Source organism: Pteropus medius, unplaced genomic scaffold, assembly GCF_902729225.1.
Source record: "Pteropus medius unplaced genomic scaffold, Ma_sr-lr_union100, whole genome shotgun sequence".
NCBI classification, from domain to species: domain Eukaryota; kingdom Metazoa; phylum Chordata; class Mammalia; order Chiroptera; family Pteropodidae; genus Pteropus; species Pteropus medius.
In genome coordinates, this window is record NW_024352787.1 from 14307331 (window position 1) to 14321555 (window position 14225).

The 14225-nt window shown below is 39.7% G+C and overlaps 1 protein-coding gene across 3 annotated transcripts in view; it reads right to left on the reverse strand.

The window, feature by feature from the left end:
- Positions 1–14225, reverse strand: part of LAMB4 (laminin subunit beta 4) — a 100335-nt gene that overhangs the window by 21467 nt on the left and 64643 nt on the right. For all 3 annotated transcript variants that reach the window (XM_039849118.1, XM_039849119.1, XM_039849120.1), the window contains 7 exons: positions 13842–14073; positions 13242–13399; positions 11574–11798; positions 10503–10723; positions 8228–8324; positions 5075–5450; positions 2095–2255 (listed from right to left, as the gene is read on the reverse strand). In XM_039849118.1, the coding sequence (XP_039705052.1) occupies positions 2095–2255; positions 5075–5450; positions 8228–8324; positions 10503–10723; positions 11574–11798; positions 13242–13399; positions 13842–14073 (1470 nt within the window). The remainder of the gene's footprint in view (positions 1–2094; positions 2256–5074; positions 5451–8227; positions 8325–10502; positions 10724–11573; positions 11799–13241; positions 13400–13841; positions 14074–14225) is intronic.

Sequence of the window (14225 nt, forward strand, 5' to 3'; positions counted from 1 at the left end):
CATACTAAATTTACCTAACTATATAGAGCAGGAGTGATAAACTTGTTTTGCGAAGAGCCAGAGAATAAATGTTTTAGGTGTGCCGGCCATAGCATTTCTGTCACAGCTCTTCAACTCTGTAGTTGTTGAGTGAAAGCAGCCACAGGCAATACATAAATAAAAAGGCGAGGTTATCTTCTAATGAAACTTTATTTACAAAAACAGTCCGTGGGTAAGATTTGTCGGTGGACTGCAGTTTCCTGACCTCTGATGTTGAGGTTGATGACAGCAGCTCACGTGTGTTGAATACTTTCTGTGTGCCTGTACTTCCACCAGTTTTCTTCCTTAACCTTCACAAAACGCTGAGAGGTGTGTATTAATATGATCACCCTTGTTTCACAAGTGAGAAAATGAGGCTCTGATGAAGTAAATTATTTGCCTGAGGTCTTGCTGATAGTAAGAAGTAATGCTGGGATTTGCAGCCATGTGGTTTACTCTAGAACCTGTGTTCTTAAGCATTTCTCCATCTTTTCCATATATTTATTAAAGTATAAATTCATGAAAGTAATATGGTATATTTTAATATAAATGATGGTATATTGGGGCTTTAAACTATAACTGCGTATTTTATGAACCAAAGGCCCAGGATCCTGTTCTTTATTCCCTGCATAACTATAATTCAGGCACCAACACCACCTTATCTTTTAAACCTTCTTGGTTCTCACACTAACATACTCTTAATATATAATGATTTTCATTTAGCATGAAACCAAACCAAACCAAACCAAATCAAACCAAACCAAACCAAACCAAACCATGTTCCTATTGCTTGGAATGATTTTCTTCCTTTATTTTTCTGGCAAATTTATCTTCATTCCTTGAAGTCCAATTCAATTGTCACCAACTCCCTGAAGCCTTTCCTAATAAACGTAGGAAGAATTCCATTCTCAGTACTCCATTTCTGAAGCAGCTTGGGGGATTCATTGTTGGGGTATTATTTATATGCCTGTCTTCCTACTGGATGGGAATAATTTAAGGGCAAGGACTTGCTGTGTTCATCTCCCTGTCTCTGCTGCCCAGCGCAAGTGTCAGGCATGGAGAAAAGGCTGCTTTTGGATGGCAAGTTTGAGCAGATTAGCATGAGAGCAGTTTTCCTTCCTTCTTCCTGGCTCAGGTGGCCACTGATGGATTTCGGTTCTTTCAGTGGGCACCTTCTTCCAGAATGGGAATCCAGAGCAGATTCCTTAATCTTGACATAGCATTCATTGAACATCATCAATAGTCATTTTACTAAATTTAGGTCTTCCTTTAGGGTCATAATTGTTATGTTTTCTTTTTTTCTCTTTTAGGTCAAGATCAGATGAAAACAGGAGCATACACATAGGACAAAGAAAAGCAGACAATGTTTTTTTGTTAAGATGGGTTTAATTTACATTTTCGCTTTACCTCTCAATTAGATGGGTTAAATGTGAATAAATTCAGTGCTGCCTCTCCTGGTAATAACAAGTTGTCCATTAATATAACAGAGATCTTCTCAGACATCAGGAGATGAACTAATCAAAGTTTTGCTCCAGAGTTCCATCTCTCTTCCATCAGGATGATCTTGGCTTTGGCTCCTATTCATTTTTGAGCCCTGAGCAATATGAATTATGGGCTTCTAGTATCTTCTAGTATCTTTACAAAGTTCTTATGAGAAAGTCCTTTTGCCCTATATTCCTTTGCTCTTTGGTTGCTGGAAATGGAGTGGTTTACATTGAGGAAGGCATGGAAAATATCTCTCTCATTTCCTTTGGCCATGTTAAAATTTCCAAGTTGCTGATTTCACAAGATCTCTTGCATGGCTTGGCACTAGATTACTTTGGGTTTTAGTATATGTTTAGTATCAGACATTGTTAGCTTTATTCATTATTTTGAGCAAATGCTATCTAGGTTCTGCAATGTTTAAAAAGTTGAAATATTCATGTACAAATAATACCTCTGATGGGTGTGTTTTTGTGTTCTAAAGTGCTCAGGCACTACAGCAGTAAGCACAGGGTGAATCACTAATGGAATGCACTATGGGTTTCATCAATCTCTGTCTAGAAACAGACAGTTGAAGTGCATTTTCTCTCTTACCCATGATGCTTGCGTTACGGACACTGGAGAGCAAATCAGTTTCTTCCTGAAGATTTTCAAGTAAGAGGTCTGCTTCATTTCTCATTTTTACTATTGTTTCTTTCAGATCTGGAAATGCATATACTGCTTTCAGTTGCTCACTTAGCTGCATGATTTGTTTCCTGTAGGGGAGTAAATGTAGCAAAGCTCGTATTACATTTGATAGATTGGTGGGGGGAAAATGTAAAAAATTGAACTCATTTTTAGGGTGACTACCTCATATTAGGTCAACTACCTTATAATAGATGCCCCCTCCATTTTTTATTTGACTGTTTATAATTCTGTTTATGGCTTATCTCTTCCTTGTTATTTTAGCTCCCTGGAATATTTCAGCACTCACTTAAAATATGATCAGCATACAAGGTCTAGTAGAATAAAAGTTTTTGAATCTTTTAGTTTCAACTATTTATATTCTCTCTGTCTCACTTTGCTTTGGGTTTTTAAAAACATGTATTCAGATATGGCTCACTTAAATCAGTCTAAGAGAGCCAATCTACATTCGGCTTTAAACACAGAACTCCTCATCCAGCCTAGGCTAAAGATTCCAGCAAGGTTCCTTTTAGTGCTACAGGGTCTTGACTATAATTCCCACCAGTGACAAGGAGGTTTGTTGATGAATGTACCCTGAGTGTCTTTATTTGTTATCACCTCGGCGGTATGCACCTTGCTTCCGCTTCAATTGCTGGCTTAAGCACACACAGTGGGTTCAAGTGAATAATTAGTATATCCCTCTTGATGGGGAAATTGGGTGCAAATCTTGAAGAGTACAGCTGAGGGAAATTACAATACAAATTTATGGGACTATTTGTCTTGGCACAAGTAAAAAGCATTAATAAATGCTTCCGGCATTTTCTGCTCTAAATCTCCCTTCTAATCTACAGACTTTTCTTCAGACTCCAACTGTCAGAACTATAATTCTTTAGGCTAATAATAATAATAATAAACAATAATAATAGTAAGTACTATTATTGTAATTGGTACTCTTTAAGCACTTACTATATGCCAGACACGGTGCTACATGACTTGTCTTGAATAATTCTCGTAAGAATACTTATGAAATAGAAACTGTACTCACTTTTTTGATGAATAAATTGAAGCTTGGGAAAGTTAAATAACTTGCCCAAGGCCACACAGCAATAAGTAGAGTTGAACCAAGGTGGTTTGACTTTTGAATCTATGTTCATGATGTCCTGGGTTCTCTGTCCTCCCCCTCCCCGTGGATTTGCAATTTACCCAGCAAACATTTATTATTTAACCATGGCAGGCCTGGAGAATACAGGCACAGAGGAGACAGCCTCTGGCCTTGGGAGCCCCTCAGCCAGGCAATAGTGGATGGGTGGATGGGCCACAAAGAGGTGAAGAGATGGAGAAGGAAACACATGGCTTTCTCTGAGGAGGTTAGGGAAGGCTTCAGAGAAGAAGTGGTAATTGGGTGGCTGGTGAAGAGGAGTAGGAACTCAGCAGGTAGACCAGGAGGGGACAGGCATTTTGGCTTCTGGACCAAGAGGCCCATCAGGCCTGGCCTGGATCCCTGCCTCCGCTCTCTTCTCTCTCGCTTTGCTCAGGGCTTTGGCAGTCTCTGTCAAGAATGTTCACTGTGGATTGGCTCAGTCCACTTTCTCAGTTTTACTTTGTCTGCCATTTTCTATAGCCACAAACCTGTGGTTCATGGGCCAAAACCCATTCTCAGAAATGTTTCTTTTGCCCATACAGTGTTTTTTAAAAGTGCTATTAGATTAGCTGCCTATATTTCAAAGAGGTGACATTTCCATAAAAATTGTGATGTCTGATGTCTCTTGAAAAGTGGGAGCATCTAGGATTACAGAGCCCAAATCCTACAGGGCAACAGTCTTTACAAGGATATGGATGTGCCTGTTCTCACCTGCGAGCCGGACTTGGCCATGTCACCTCCCTGGGCCCAGTAGCTGTGTCTATGATGCAGGTGATCCTTCCTCTGAACTATCTAGGTGGATTATGTGTTCTTCCTTGTATGACTTTTAAGCAATTGCTATAAACCGCTGGGACTTTTGCCTATTGATAATAAATGGCCTTATATTTATACCTGTGCTTTGTGTAACATAAAACTCTTCAGCTTCAACTATTCCTTAATCTTAGACTTTTATGGAGGAGGGGAGATATTTGTTATAGCACTACAATCTTTTTTTTTTTTTTTTTTAGAGATTTTTGCTCCCGGAAGAGTGAAAACTATACCAAACTTATCTTGGTTTTGCCCAGAGCAGTTTTCTATAAAGGACCAAACAGTAAATATTTTAGGCCTCAGGAGCCACAGTGTCTCTGTCGTAACTACAGAACTCTGCCATGGTAGAGGAAAACAGCCACAGAGGATACATGGGCATGGCTGTATTCCAATGGAATTTTATTTATAAAAATGGGCAGTATGTTGAGTTTCACCTGTGGGCTTTGGTTGCTGACCCCTGGCCCAGAGCAACCAATGTAATATATAGCAGTGTTTGACAAATGAAAAAAGTATTAAATAATATATAATAGAAATGATACTGCATTTTAAAGGAATTATTATACTTGTTTTACGACTTCACATTAAGGTACAAACTTCTAAACAACTAAGGAATTTTGGAAGATTTAGCAAATTTCCCTGAGTACATGGTTTAAAAAAAATATTTGTATTAGAAACCGCCCTACTTCCGATTTCATGTCTTTCAGCTCTGCGGGGTTTGGGTTTCCAAATTAACCTCTTAATGACTGCCACTTTATTATAATCAATGGCATCTGGAAAAAAATCACATGCAATTCTAACTAGATAAGAAAGAGGCAAACAATCACCAGCCTGATTATTAACTGAACAATGATCATTTCCCTAATGTCAACATAGGTACATTTCTAAATCAAAGGCTGTTATAGCTCGGTAGAAGTTACAGTAAATCAAGAACTTGACTATCTATTGCTTGAGCGCAAATCTTACCCAACGGAGTCATGATAATCCTTGACTTTTAAGAATTTCTCCGATGAGAAAACAGGATGTTTTAAAATCCTTTCTATTTCAGACATGTTCTTTTTGAGGCCTTTGAAGTTGGCATCACAGACAGGCAGGGTCTCTCTTTTATCTTCCATGTTAGCAGCCAGCCTAATTAACCCTTGCACTGCTCTGGAGAGGGAAGAAATGCTGTGGTCCCACTGATCAAAGCACAAGTGACACAGAGGACATGCAGGGAATTCCTGGCCGTGACCCCGTGCGCAGCGATCACATTGCTGGCCACTAATGCCCTCCCGGCAGCGGCACATGCCTGTGTCCCCGTCACAGATGGGCCTCTGGGTACCTTCCCTGTTGCAGTCACATGCTAAAAAGGAAGAGAAAGAGCAGAGAATGTCAGTCACCTAGTCTTTTGCTTATGACTCGCTCAAGAATAAAAACTGCTCTTCTCTCCTGAGAATATTCCCAACTCCCATTTCTAAGGCAAACATTTAATACGGTATAATTTCAGAGATCTATGCAATGGCTATTAAAATATAGTGTTCTTCTTTCCATTCCACTAACAAATCAGTTATTTTATATGGAAAATATTAGGTGCCTTTTTTATTGTGAGTGTTTGTGTGTGGGTTATTTACATATTTTAGTGAGGAACATGGATCAGATGGTGGAGGGCACACTAGTGACCACTGCTACTGCACCCAAGAGTGACTCAGGCATACCACAGACTTTCTACGAAGTCCCATGAACACACTTTGTCTCAGTAAACCCCAGCCTGCGTATGCTAAGTAAAGATGTCTTCCATTAAATAAGAACTATTCCATTCTCGAAAAAGTCTGGTGAGTGGTGTGCTTGCTCCTTGGTATTTATCCAAAGGAGTTGAAAACTTATGTCCACACAAAAACATGCACAGGAATTTTTATAGCATCTTTATTTACAATTGTCAAAACTTGAGAGTAACCAAGATATCCTTCCGTAGGCGAATGGATAAACTGTGGTACAATTAGGCAATAACAATATTATCATTGTTAAAAAGAAATGAGCTTCAAGCCATGAAAAGACATGGAGGAAACTTAAATGCTTATTACATAGTGAAATAAGCCAATTTGAAAAGACTACATACTACATGATTCCAACTATAGGATATTCTAGAAAAGGCAAAAATTTGGAGACAATAAAAAGATCTGTGGTTGCCAGGGATGGGGTAGGGAGGGGGTAGGTTGAATAGGTAGAGCACAGAGGACTTTAAGGCAGTGGAAATGTTCTGTGTGACACTATAATGAGGGATACATGTCATTATATATTTGTCTAAATCCATAGAATAGACAATACCAAAAGTGAACTATAATGTAAAATTGTGGATGTTGCTGATTATAATACATCAATGCAGTTTCATCATTTGTGACAAATGAACCACTCTTTTAGGGATGTTGATAATGGGGGAGGTTATGCATGTGCGGGGGCAGAAGTATATGGAAAATCTCTGTACCTTCTCAATTCTGCTATAAATCTAAAACTGCTCTGAAAAAATAAAGCCTTTTTTAAAGGGATAAAATTAAGTTTATTTTGTCTTAATTAAAACACACACACACACACACACACACACACACACAGCAAAACTATGCTACTTGTACTTTGATTAAGCCTTAGGTTGGAGTATGGCAGATTATTGAAGTTACTTCAGTTTACAAAAGGTCAGGGAATCACTAGCCTATGACATTGGACAAACTGCAAGAAACAAGTGATTTAAAAATACATTTTGACAGCTAGAATTTCATTAATAATAATGCCAATTACACGTAAAATCTGATTTACACATCAAGCTCCTCAACTAGTTATAACCTGTCTGGCTTTGGTTCAGAGGCCTCAACAGGAACCCCTTTGGGGCAGCACTGTGTCACTTCACCAGCTAGAGGCCAAGGCTCCCCTTTATTAACCACTCTTCCCCATGAGTTTTAGTGGGGGCCTGTGGCCTGACTTGACTATTCGCAAAGTTTTCTCTATAAACGTGAAAGCAGTTTTATAAAATAAAATTATTGAAATATTAGAGGGACACAGGGAAAGAGGCTCTCTAAGACAGATTTTCCAAGAGCCAAAATTCCTTCCTGGTTTTTAAAGCAGCAATTCCACTTAGAAAACTGAGTGAGACTGGGGGACACCACTGAGAATATATATTCGAATAGGGCAAGAAAACAAAGTCTTTTTTGTTGTTGTTGTTGTTTGTTTTTTGTTGTTGCCCCGAAGGCACATTTATAAAGGAAAGGAATGGAGGAAAGAGTTATCATGTATGTCAATGTAGAGGTGACCACGATGATAAGCCCATCACATCTGATATTTCTTTGGATTGACTTCTTTTGGAAGCTGACTTTAAATAGAGATTCAAATATCCCTTCTAGAACCAACCCGGATTTTAAATATGTGTTATCTGATATCTGATAGCCACGAACCACATGTGGCTATTTAGATTTAAATGAATTAAATAAAATAAAGCATTTTCTTTCTTCTTTTGCATAGGCCACATTGCAAATGCTCAACATCTGCATGTGGCTAGGGGCTCCTGCACTGGATGGTGCAGATGTAGAATACTTGCACCTCTGCAGAAAGTTCTACTGGACAGCGTGGCTCTGAACCCTACAGTGATTGCTAAGACACAGAACGAAAGGCAGTAGAACACAAACACCATGAGGGTAAGAGCTTTACGTTATTTATTCACTACCAAGAGTAGCTCACTCTGTGGATATTTTAAAATGAACAAATAAGTAAACATGTTATAGCCCCAGAATTAGGAGAGAGCCATGCTGAAGAAACATGTCTCCTCTGGCCTCCTGTGATCCATCTCCCAGCCTGTACCTCAATCCACAGTAGCTGTTTTTTGTCAACATGCTTCCAAATAGCGGGAAAATGGCCACAAGTTACAATCTCAGAGGTCTGTTCTATTTTAATGACTCTGAGGAATGTTAATATAGGCCACAAATTGGAATATAGGCTAACATTTAATATGGCCTAAAGTTTTAATACAGGAGAAAAAAAATATTTTTTTCAAAACTGGGATTAATTTTGTGGATCTTCTACCAAATAAAGGAGTTTGAATGCCCATGGCGGGACCAGGTTGATTGCACGTATGTTTTTAGAATCACCAATACTTACCAATGCATCGCTCCAGGGGATCACCATAATAATCTTCCTTGCAGTCACTGCAGTGTTTCCCATCATAGCCTAATTTACACGAACACTGGCCTGTAAGCTGTAAGAACAGTTGTGGGTGAAGAATTAACAAGCTTTCTGATCTAAAAAAATAATGCATTTTAATACGGAACAGTTTTCCCTCCAGTGATTTAGAACATACAGCTGTGCAAAGTCAGAGGAAGGATGATTCCCACGGCCAGCAACCACCCCAGACAATATCAAGGATCGGGAGTTAATGTGTTTTGGCTTGGGCTCTTGAATATACCGCCTGCTTCCAGCTGTTCAAGGACAGGTGGCCCCAAAATGGGAAATACACACATGTAAATGAAAACAAAACACATAATGGGAAATGGGCCACATTCTTGTCCTCTACAGTTATGAGAGTTCTCCCATAACACAGAGAGGCCAGAGACCTGGACTAACATTCATCAATTTATTTGGCAGATAGTGTTTCCATGATGGAATGTCCATGATGGATTAGTGTTTCACTCAACAAAACATTTTTTGCATTTGAGCCTTAATCATTTAGTGACAGTTATTTAACTGTGTTTTGGGGGGAGGGTTGAACTTTTTTGTACCCTTCCAAATGGATTCTTGTGTTCTACTGCCTTTTCTGAAAATGAGGAGGTTGGAAATTTACAGGAGGAAAATATAGAAGCAAATCACTATTGTAGTGATCCTGGGTTATACTTGACCAAATCTGCTTAAACAACAACTTTACCAGTATGATTTCAATGAATAAATAGCTGGATTCATAAAGTGACTAGATCTACTACGTTTCTATCTGTCTTTGGAGTTACCTCTAGCTTCTGCTCAAATATAGATAGTTATGGGGAGCTCATTGCCCCTGAGGGCTGTCATATTGCTGGTTGTCCTTGATTGTTGGGCAATGCTTTATTACACTGATGCAGGATCTGCTCCTTGTAACTTATTCCCATTGTTCTGAGGTCTGTGTTATGGGCAGCACAAAATGGTAGCCTCCCTCTTTCCTCCTCCAGCTCTTTTCCCACCTAGAAATAGTTATCCTCAACTTGCATTTGCTGCTCTTCTTCGGGCTGACCACCCCTAATTCCACTGTACGCCAATGAAAGTGTTTCCTAATTGTAAAGAACAAGCCTTCATCACAGAATAGCATGGTTCTATCCACCATCCTGGTTGTCTTCCTTTGGACACATGCTAGTTTGTCAATATAATGTTTAAAATGTGGCACTTAGAAATGACAAAAGTGCTTTGGAGCCATCTTCTTAGTACAGAGGACAATGGGACGATAACTGCCCCGAACCTGGGTATGGCCCTTCTCCTACTCCAGCCTGAATAGACATTGCCTCTTTGACAGCCCTGACAGCACTGCTGGCTCACTTGAAGCATGCAATGAAAATCCTCAGGTGTTTTTCACAGAGCTGGTGCCAAGTTATTACTCCTCCCTGTATTTATGTAAATTTTTAAAACCCAATTGCAAATCTTTACTTGTAACCTGTTAACATCTTGTTTCCAGACAACAAGAAAGCCTGTTAGAATATCTTGTCACTTATTCTGTCTTTATCACATTAACTTGCAACTCTGCAGTATCTGCAAATCTGATAAGCATGTTTCTCCAACTCCATCTAAACTGTTGATAAAAATATTGGACAGCACGTTTGGATCTCTCCGTAATAATGTCCTGAGGACCACCTACTGGCTGAGAGAGAGATCTTTATCATAGCTGTTTAAACAGCTGAGAATCTAAATGTCCATGTCTCCATTGTACACCAATGAAAGCGTTTCCTAATTGTAAAGAACAGCCTTCTCCTAGGAATCCCCTATGGACCAGACAACCCCAAATATTCTCATCATAAGGGGCTCTTTGATTAAACAAATGCCATCTGATTTCAGCTTCACTGACTTCTCTCAGTCTCCATGACTGAACTGTGGTCTTTGTTGCGTGCTGCTACAAACATGCTTCCCGAAATGTCTAAAAATTATGCCAGAGAGTGCTGTCATGAACATTAGACTCCCCTCGTGAATTAGGAAGCCAAGCAGTGATGTGGAGATCTACCGATTTGTTCCATGGTTGGTAATTGCAGGGGTGAGGAGTGGAGAGGAGCATATAAACAGGCATGGTCATCTGTTGCCCAGAATGGTATTAAAAACCAAGAATACCATTCTCCAAGAAAAGGACCAGTATTCCTTGAAAAAATGGCTTCCCGGACAGGGGAAAAATATACAAGATGAGCTTAGTAACTTTAAAGTCTCTTGCCTGATCACAGTGGCTACTATGAGAGGTGCGGGGGTCACAGTTGCATGGCTGACATCCTCTGCCGGGGACCAGGTTCCAGTATCCATCAGCACAATGGTCACAGGTCTGTCCTGTGACGTTGGGCAGACAAGGGCATGCACCAGTGTCAGGATCACAGAGGCAAGCTCCCTGACCAGAGGGACACTCAGTGGTATTCACACCAGAAGGATGACAGGAGCATCCTGAGATAAGAGGAGGTAAATTCAGTGATAACACTGGCATTCAACAACCCACGCAAACAGCTTTTTAGACTTGGATATATCATTCCTCCAAAGGGCTCAAGGATGAAACATCTTACAATAGTACAGAATTTATCAAAGAATCTAAATAGGCTGAACCCATTCAATTGTTGGTAATCTCCCAAAACAGCAATTTCATATGGTTCTGCCAATCATATTTCAAGAGCTCACAATTAGGAAGACCAAAAGTCTCACTTCTTCCCTGGTTCCATGCACCAAAGTTCCATTTATGTAAAGGATCTGAAAACAAATGGTTTTCACTAAATCGACTTGGGGAACAGAAATAGTTGAGATATCTTCTAAAAATGAGCAATTTATTTTTCCTCTTTATCATAAAATTAAACTCTTATCCTCTTCTACATCAATGATTCTTGTACCTATACACTGAAGTCACTTGATGAGCTTGTAACAATGCAGATTTCTGGGCCTCTCTCCCAGAGATTCAGCTCCATGGGTCTGAGGTACAGCCCAGGAATCCCCATGTTAATACCCTACCTTATCCCCAGGTGATTCTGGCACAGTGCACCTGGGACCATACTCTGAGAAACAATGCTCAGATTCTACCAGGGCAAGTTTTGAAGGTAAGAGTCACAAAAGGCAAACTGCTAACACCAGTGAGTAAACTGTAGCTGCATCTGAAATACTCGTGGTGGCACTGCACCCATTTTTGCTGATGAGTTCAGTGCAACACCTGTTACTCAGTGGGTGCTGACACTACTGGCTTAACCAAAATGAGCATGGGAGAGCTGCCACTCCACTGTCACATTTCCCCCCAGGGGCCTTGCAGACTTACTTCTGCAAGTCTGATTGAGGGCCGATCCAAAGTGACCTGGTTTGCAGAGCTGGCAGTTGGGCCCCTGAGTGTTGTGCAGACATTTAAGGCACTCCCCTGTTACTTGGCTACAGGACTCTGGGTCAGTTATATCAATGTTGTTGTTGCAGGCACATGGCCTGCAAGGTGCTCCAGAAATTCTTGGATTTCCATAGAAACCAGCAGAGCATTCTTCACACTGCTTACCTAAAAGATTGGGAGAGGAAAAGGGAATAAGATGAGGAGTGTGTGTCTGCATTGGATGTGGGAAGAGGATGGCAATTGGTGTAAATAGAGAATAACTGGGCTCCTCTAGGAATAATGAGAGGTGGCACATTGAGGATAAGTAAGGAAAATTGTTCTAAATTAAAACAGCATTTATTTTTAATTTATTATTGATTCAGACCATAAAATGATTATTTAGAGCTAAAAATGTCCTTGGTGAAGAATGAATTCTAGTCTTTCTATAAAACCTGAATTTGTGGGCACAGGACCCCTGGATCCTTACAGAACCAGGGTCACCCTAGTGTGTTCCAGGACTCAAAGCTTGTCTCAAAGCCCCTGTTCTCCCCAGGCACCCCACCCTTCACCTGTTCCTAGAGGTGAAATGGCAGCAGCTTGAGATATGTGTCTAGAAGTGAAGATGGGTGAGAATAGTTTCCTTGATTATGAGACCAAGAGAATGGTTTTATTAAGCACTACATGGAGAAACCATCCCTTCTCTCCTATACTCTTTACCCTTCTAACCAAGAGGCAACTGCACTTGTGTAGGTGCCCAACCTATGGGTCCATTCTCCACATTTTGGTTCATTCCATTTAGAAATGCTCTCATAGCTTAGTCATGATCTCTGCTCTAGAAACTGACCAACCAAGCCAAAGTGTACATGGAGAAGAGACTATAAGGGAAGAGAATTAGCTAGAAACATATAACCTTAGAAGTAGCAAATAAGAAAAATATTAGTCATGTAATTTATTGTCACTATGTTAATTATCATTGAAGAAAATAAAAGCACTATATTTTCTAAGTGGGATTGAGTAAAGTAGACTTAAGTTTTTTCCTCATTTGCATTATATATTATACTCATGCTTTACCTCTGCAAAATAAAATGTTTGAGCAACAGGAACAAATACCGAACTGACTTATGAAGTCTATATTCATTGCCCAAATCAGTGCTTCTAGACATCAGAAAAAATTAGTTTTATCTGTGAAATACCAGTCAAATTGATTGCTTGGAATTATACGAAGAAAGCATTCGACTGAGTAACATTTTTTTTCTTTTTACTTTTTAAATGCTTATGTGATATGTAATACATATCACATATATATTTACTTAATCACATATGTATCTTAACATGTGATGATTTTGTTTTAAAGAAATTAATTTGGTTTGAACTCATTTGGCCAGTTAGTTTTCCACAACATTATTTAAAAACGATAGCTCAGTGGAATGGGTTTTAAATTGTCATTGGTTTTGAATCATTCAAATTTGTTCAGTAAAGTGGCAACTTTCCAAATTGTGTCTTCTTACCACAAACTTTAATTCTGCACCACTCATTTGGCCAAGGCAGATAAATTGTTAATATGTAATTATTTTTCAAGTAGTAGTGTGGAATGGAAGGAAAACAACCACCAGGAACTATACTGCATACCTGCATAACCTTCAAGACAATTGCAGATTACCTCTGAGCTCCAAGGATTCTGATAACAGGAATGGGCAAAATACCAATTACTCGATGGAACATCTGGACACGGGCAAGGACGGCAGGACTGTCCCGAAGAAGGGTTTCCATAGTAACCATTGATGCATCTGTCAAGGTAATTTCTTTTTACCAAAGTGTTCCCAGGAAAAGCTCACATGTTAGCCAACGTGAATTTGCTATACATTTGGATAGTGCAACTCTGAAATTCATTATTTTAGAAGATGCTTATTTTCTCTGTCCAAAAATTGTTTGCTTTTAAAAGTCTCATGGCATAGTCATTAAACTCAATATAATAGCACTTAATTTGCATGTCTTATTTCAGGAATAAAATGCAAGGTGCCAGGCAAATGACTGTTATCGATTTAACCAGACATTGTCTGGCTTATAACAAGATTTTGAAGGACAATGGAATGACACAATCTTCCCCACCTATAGCAACAACTCTATATTTAAATGTTGTTGAGTTTCTACTCGATGGTCCTTTGAGAGTGTTGTGAGAACAGAACAAAAGAAAAAAACTAAAGACTAAAGTGCACATGAATTTCATACCTTTCACAGTTTCTTCCAGTTGTAAACCTCCCGCAGTTGAAGCACGATCCTGTCTCTGGATCACAAAGTTCAGCAAACCCATTACAATGGCAAGGGCGGCAGTTGGGAAATCCAAAATAGCCCTGCAGGCACCGGTCGCAGCGGAGGCCAACCACCTCTTCCCGGCAGGGGCACTGTCCTGTTATTTGGTCACATACAGTGCTCTTTGAGCCTTGATGGTGGCAGTGACATGCTAGATAAAGCAAAGAGAAGCATGTTGGGGTGGAGGACAAGTGATGTGCTAGTGAAAGAGGTACAGTTCTAATTCTGCAGTCCCTGACTCACTTGTCATCTCAATCAAGGTGAATAGAGTTTCTAAAGCGCCTAGAATAGAGTGTTGTGTGT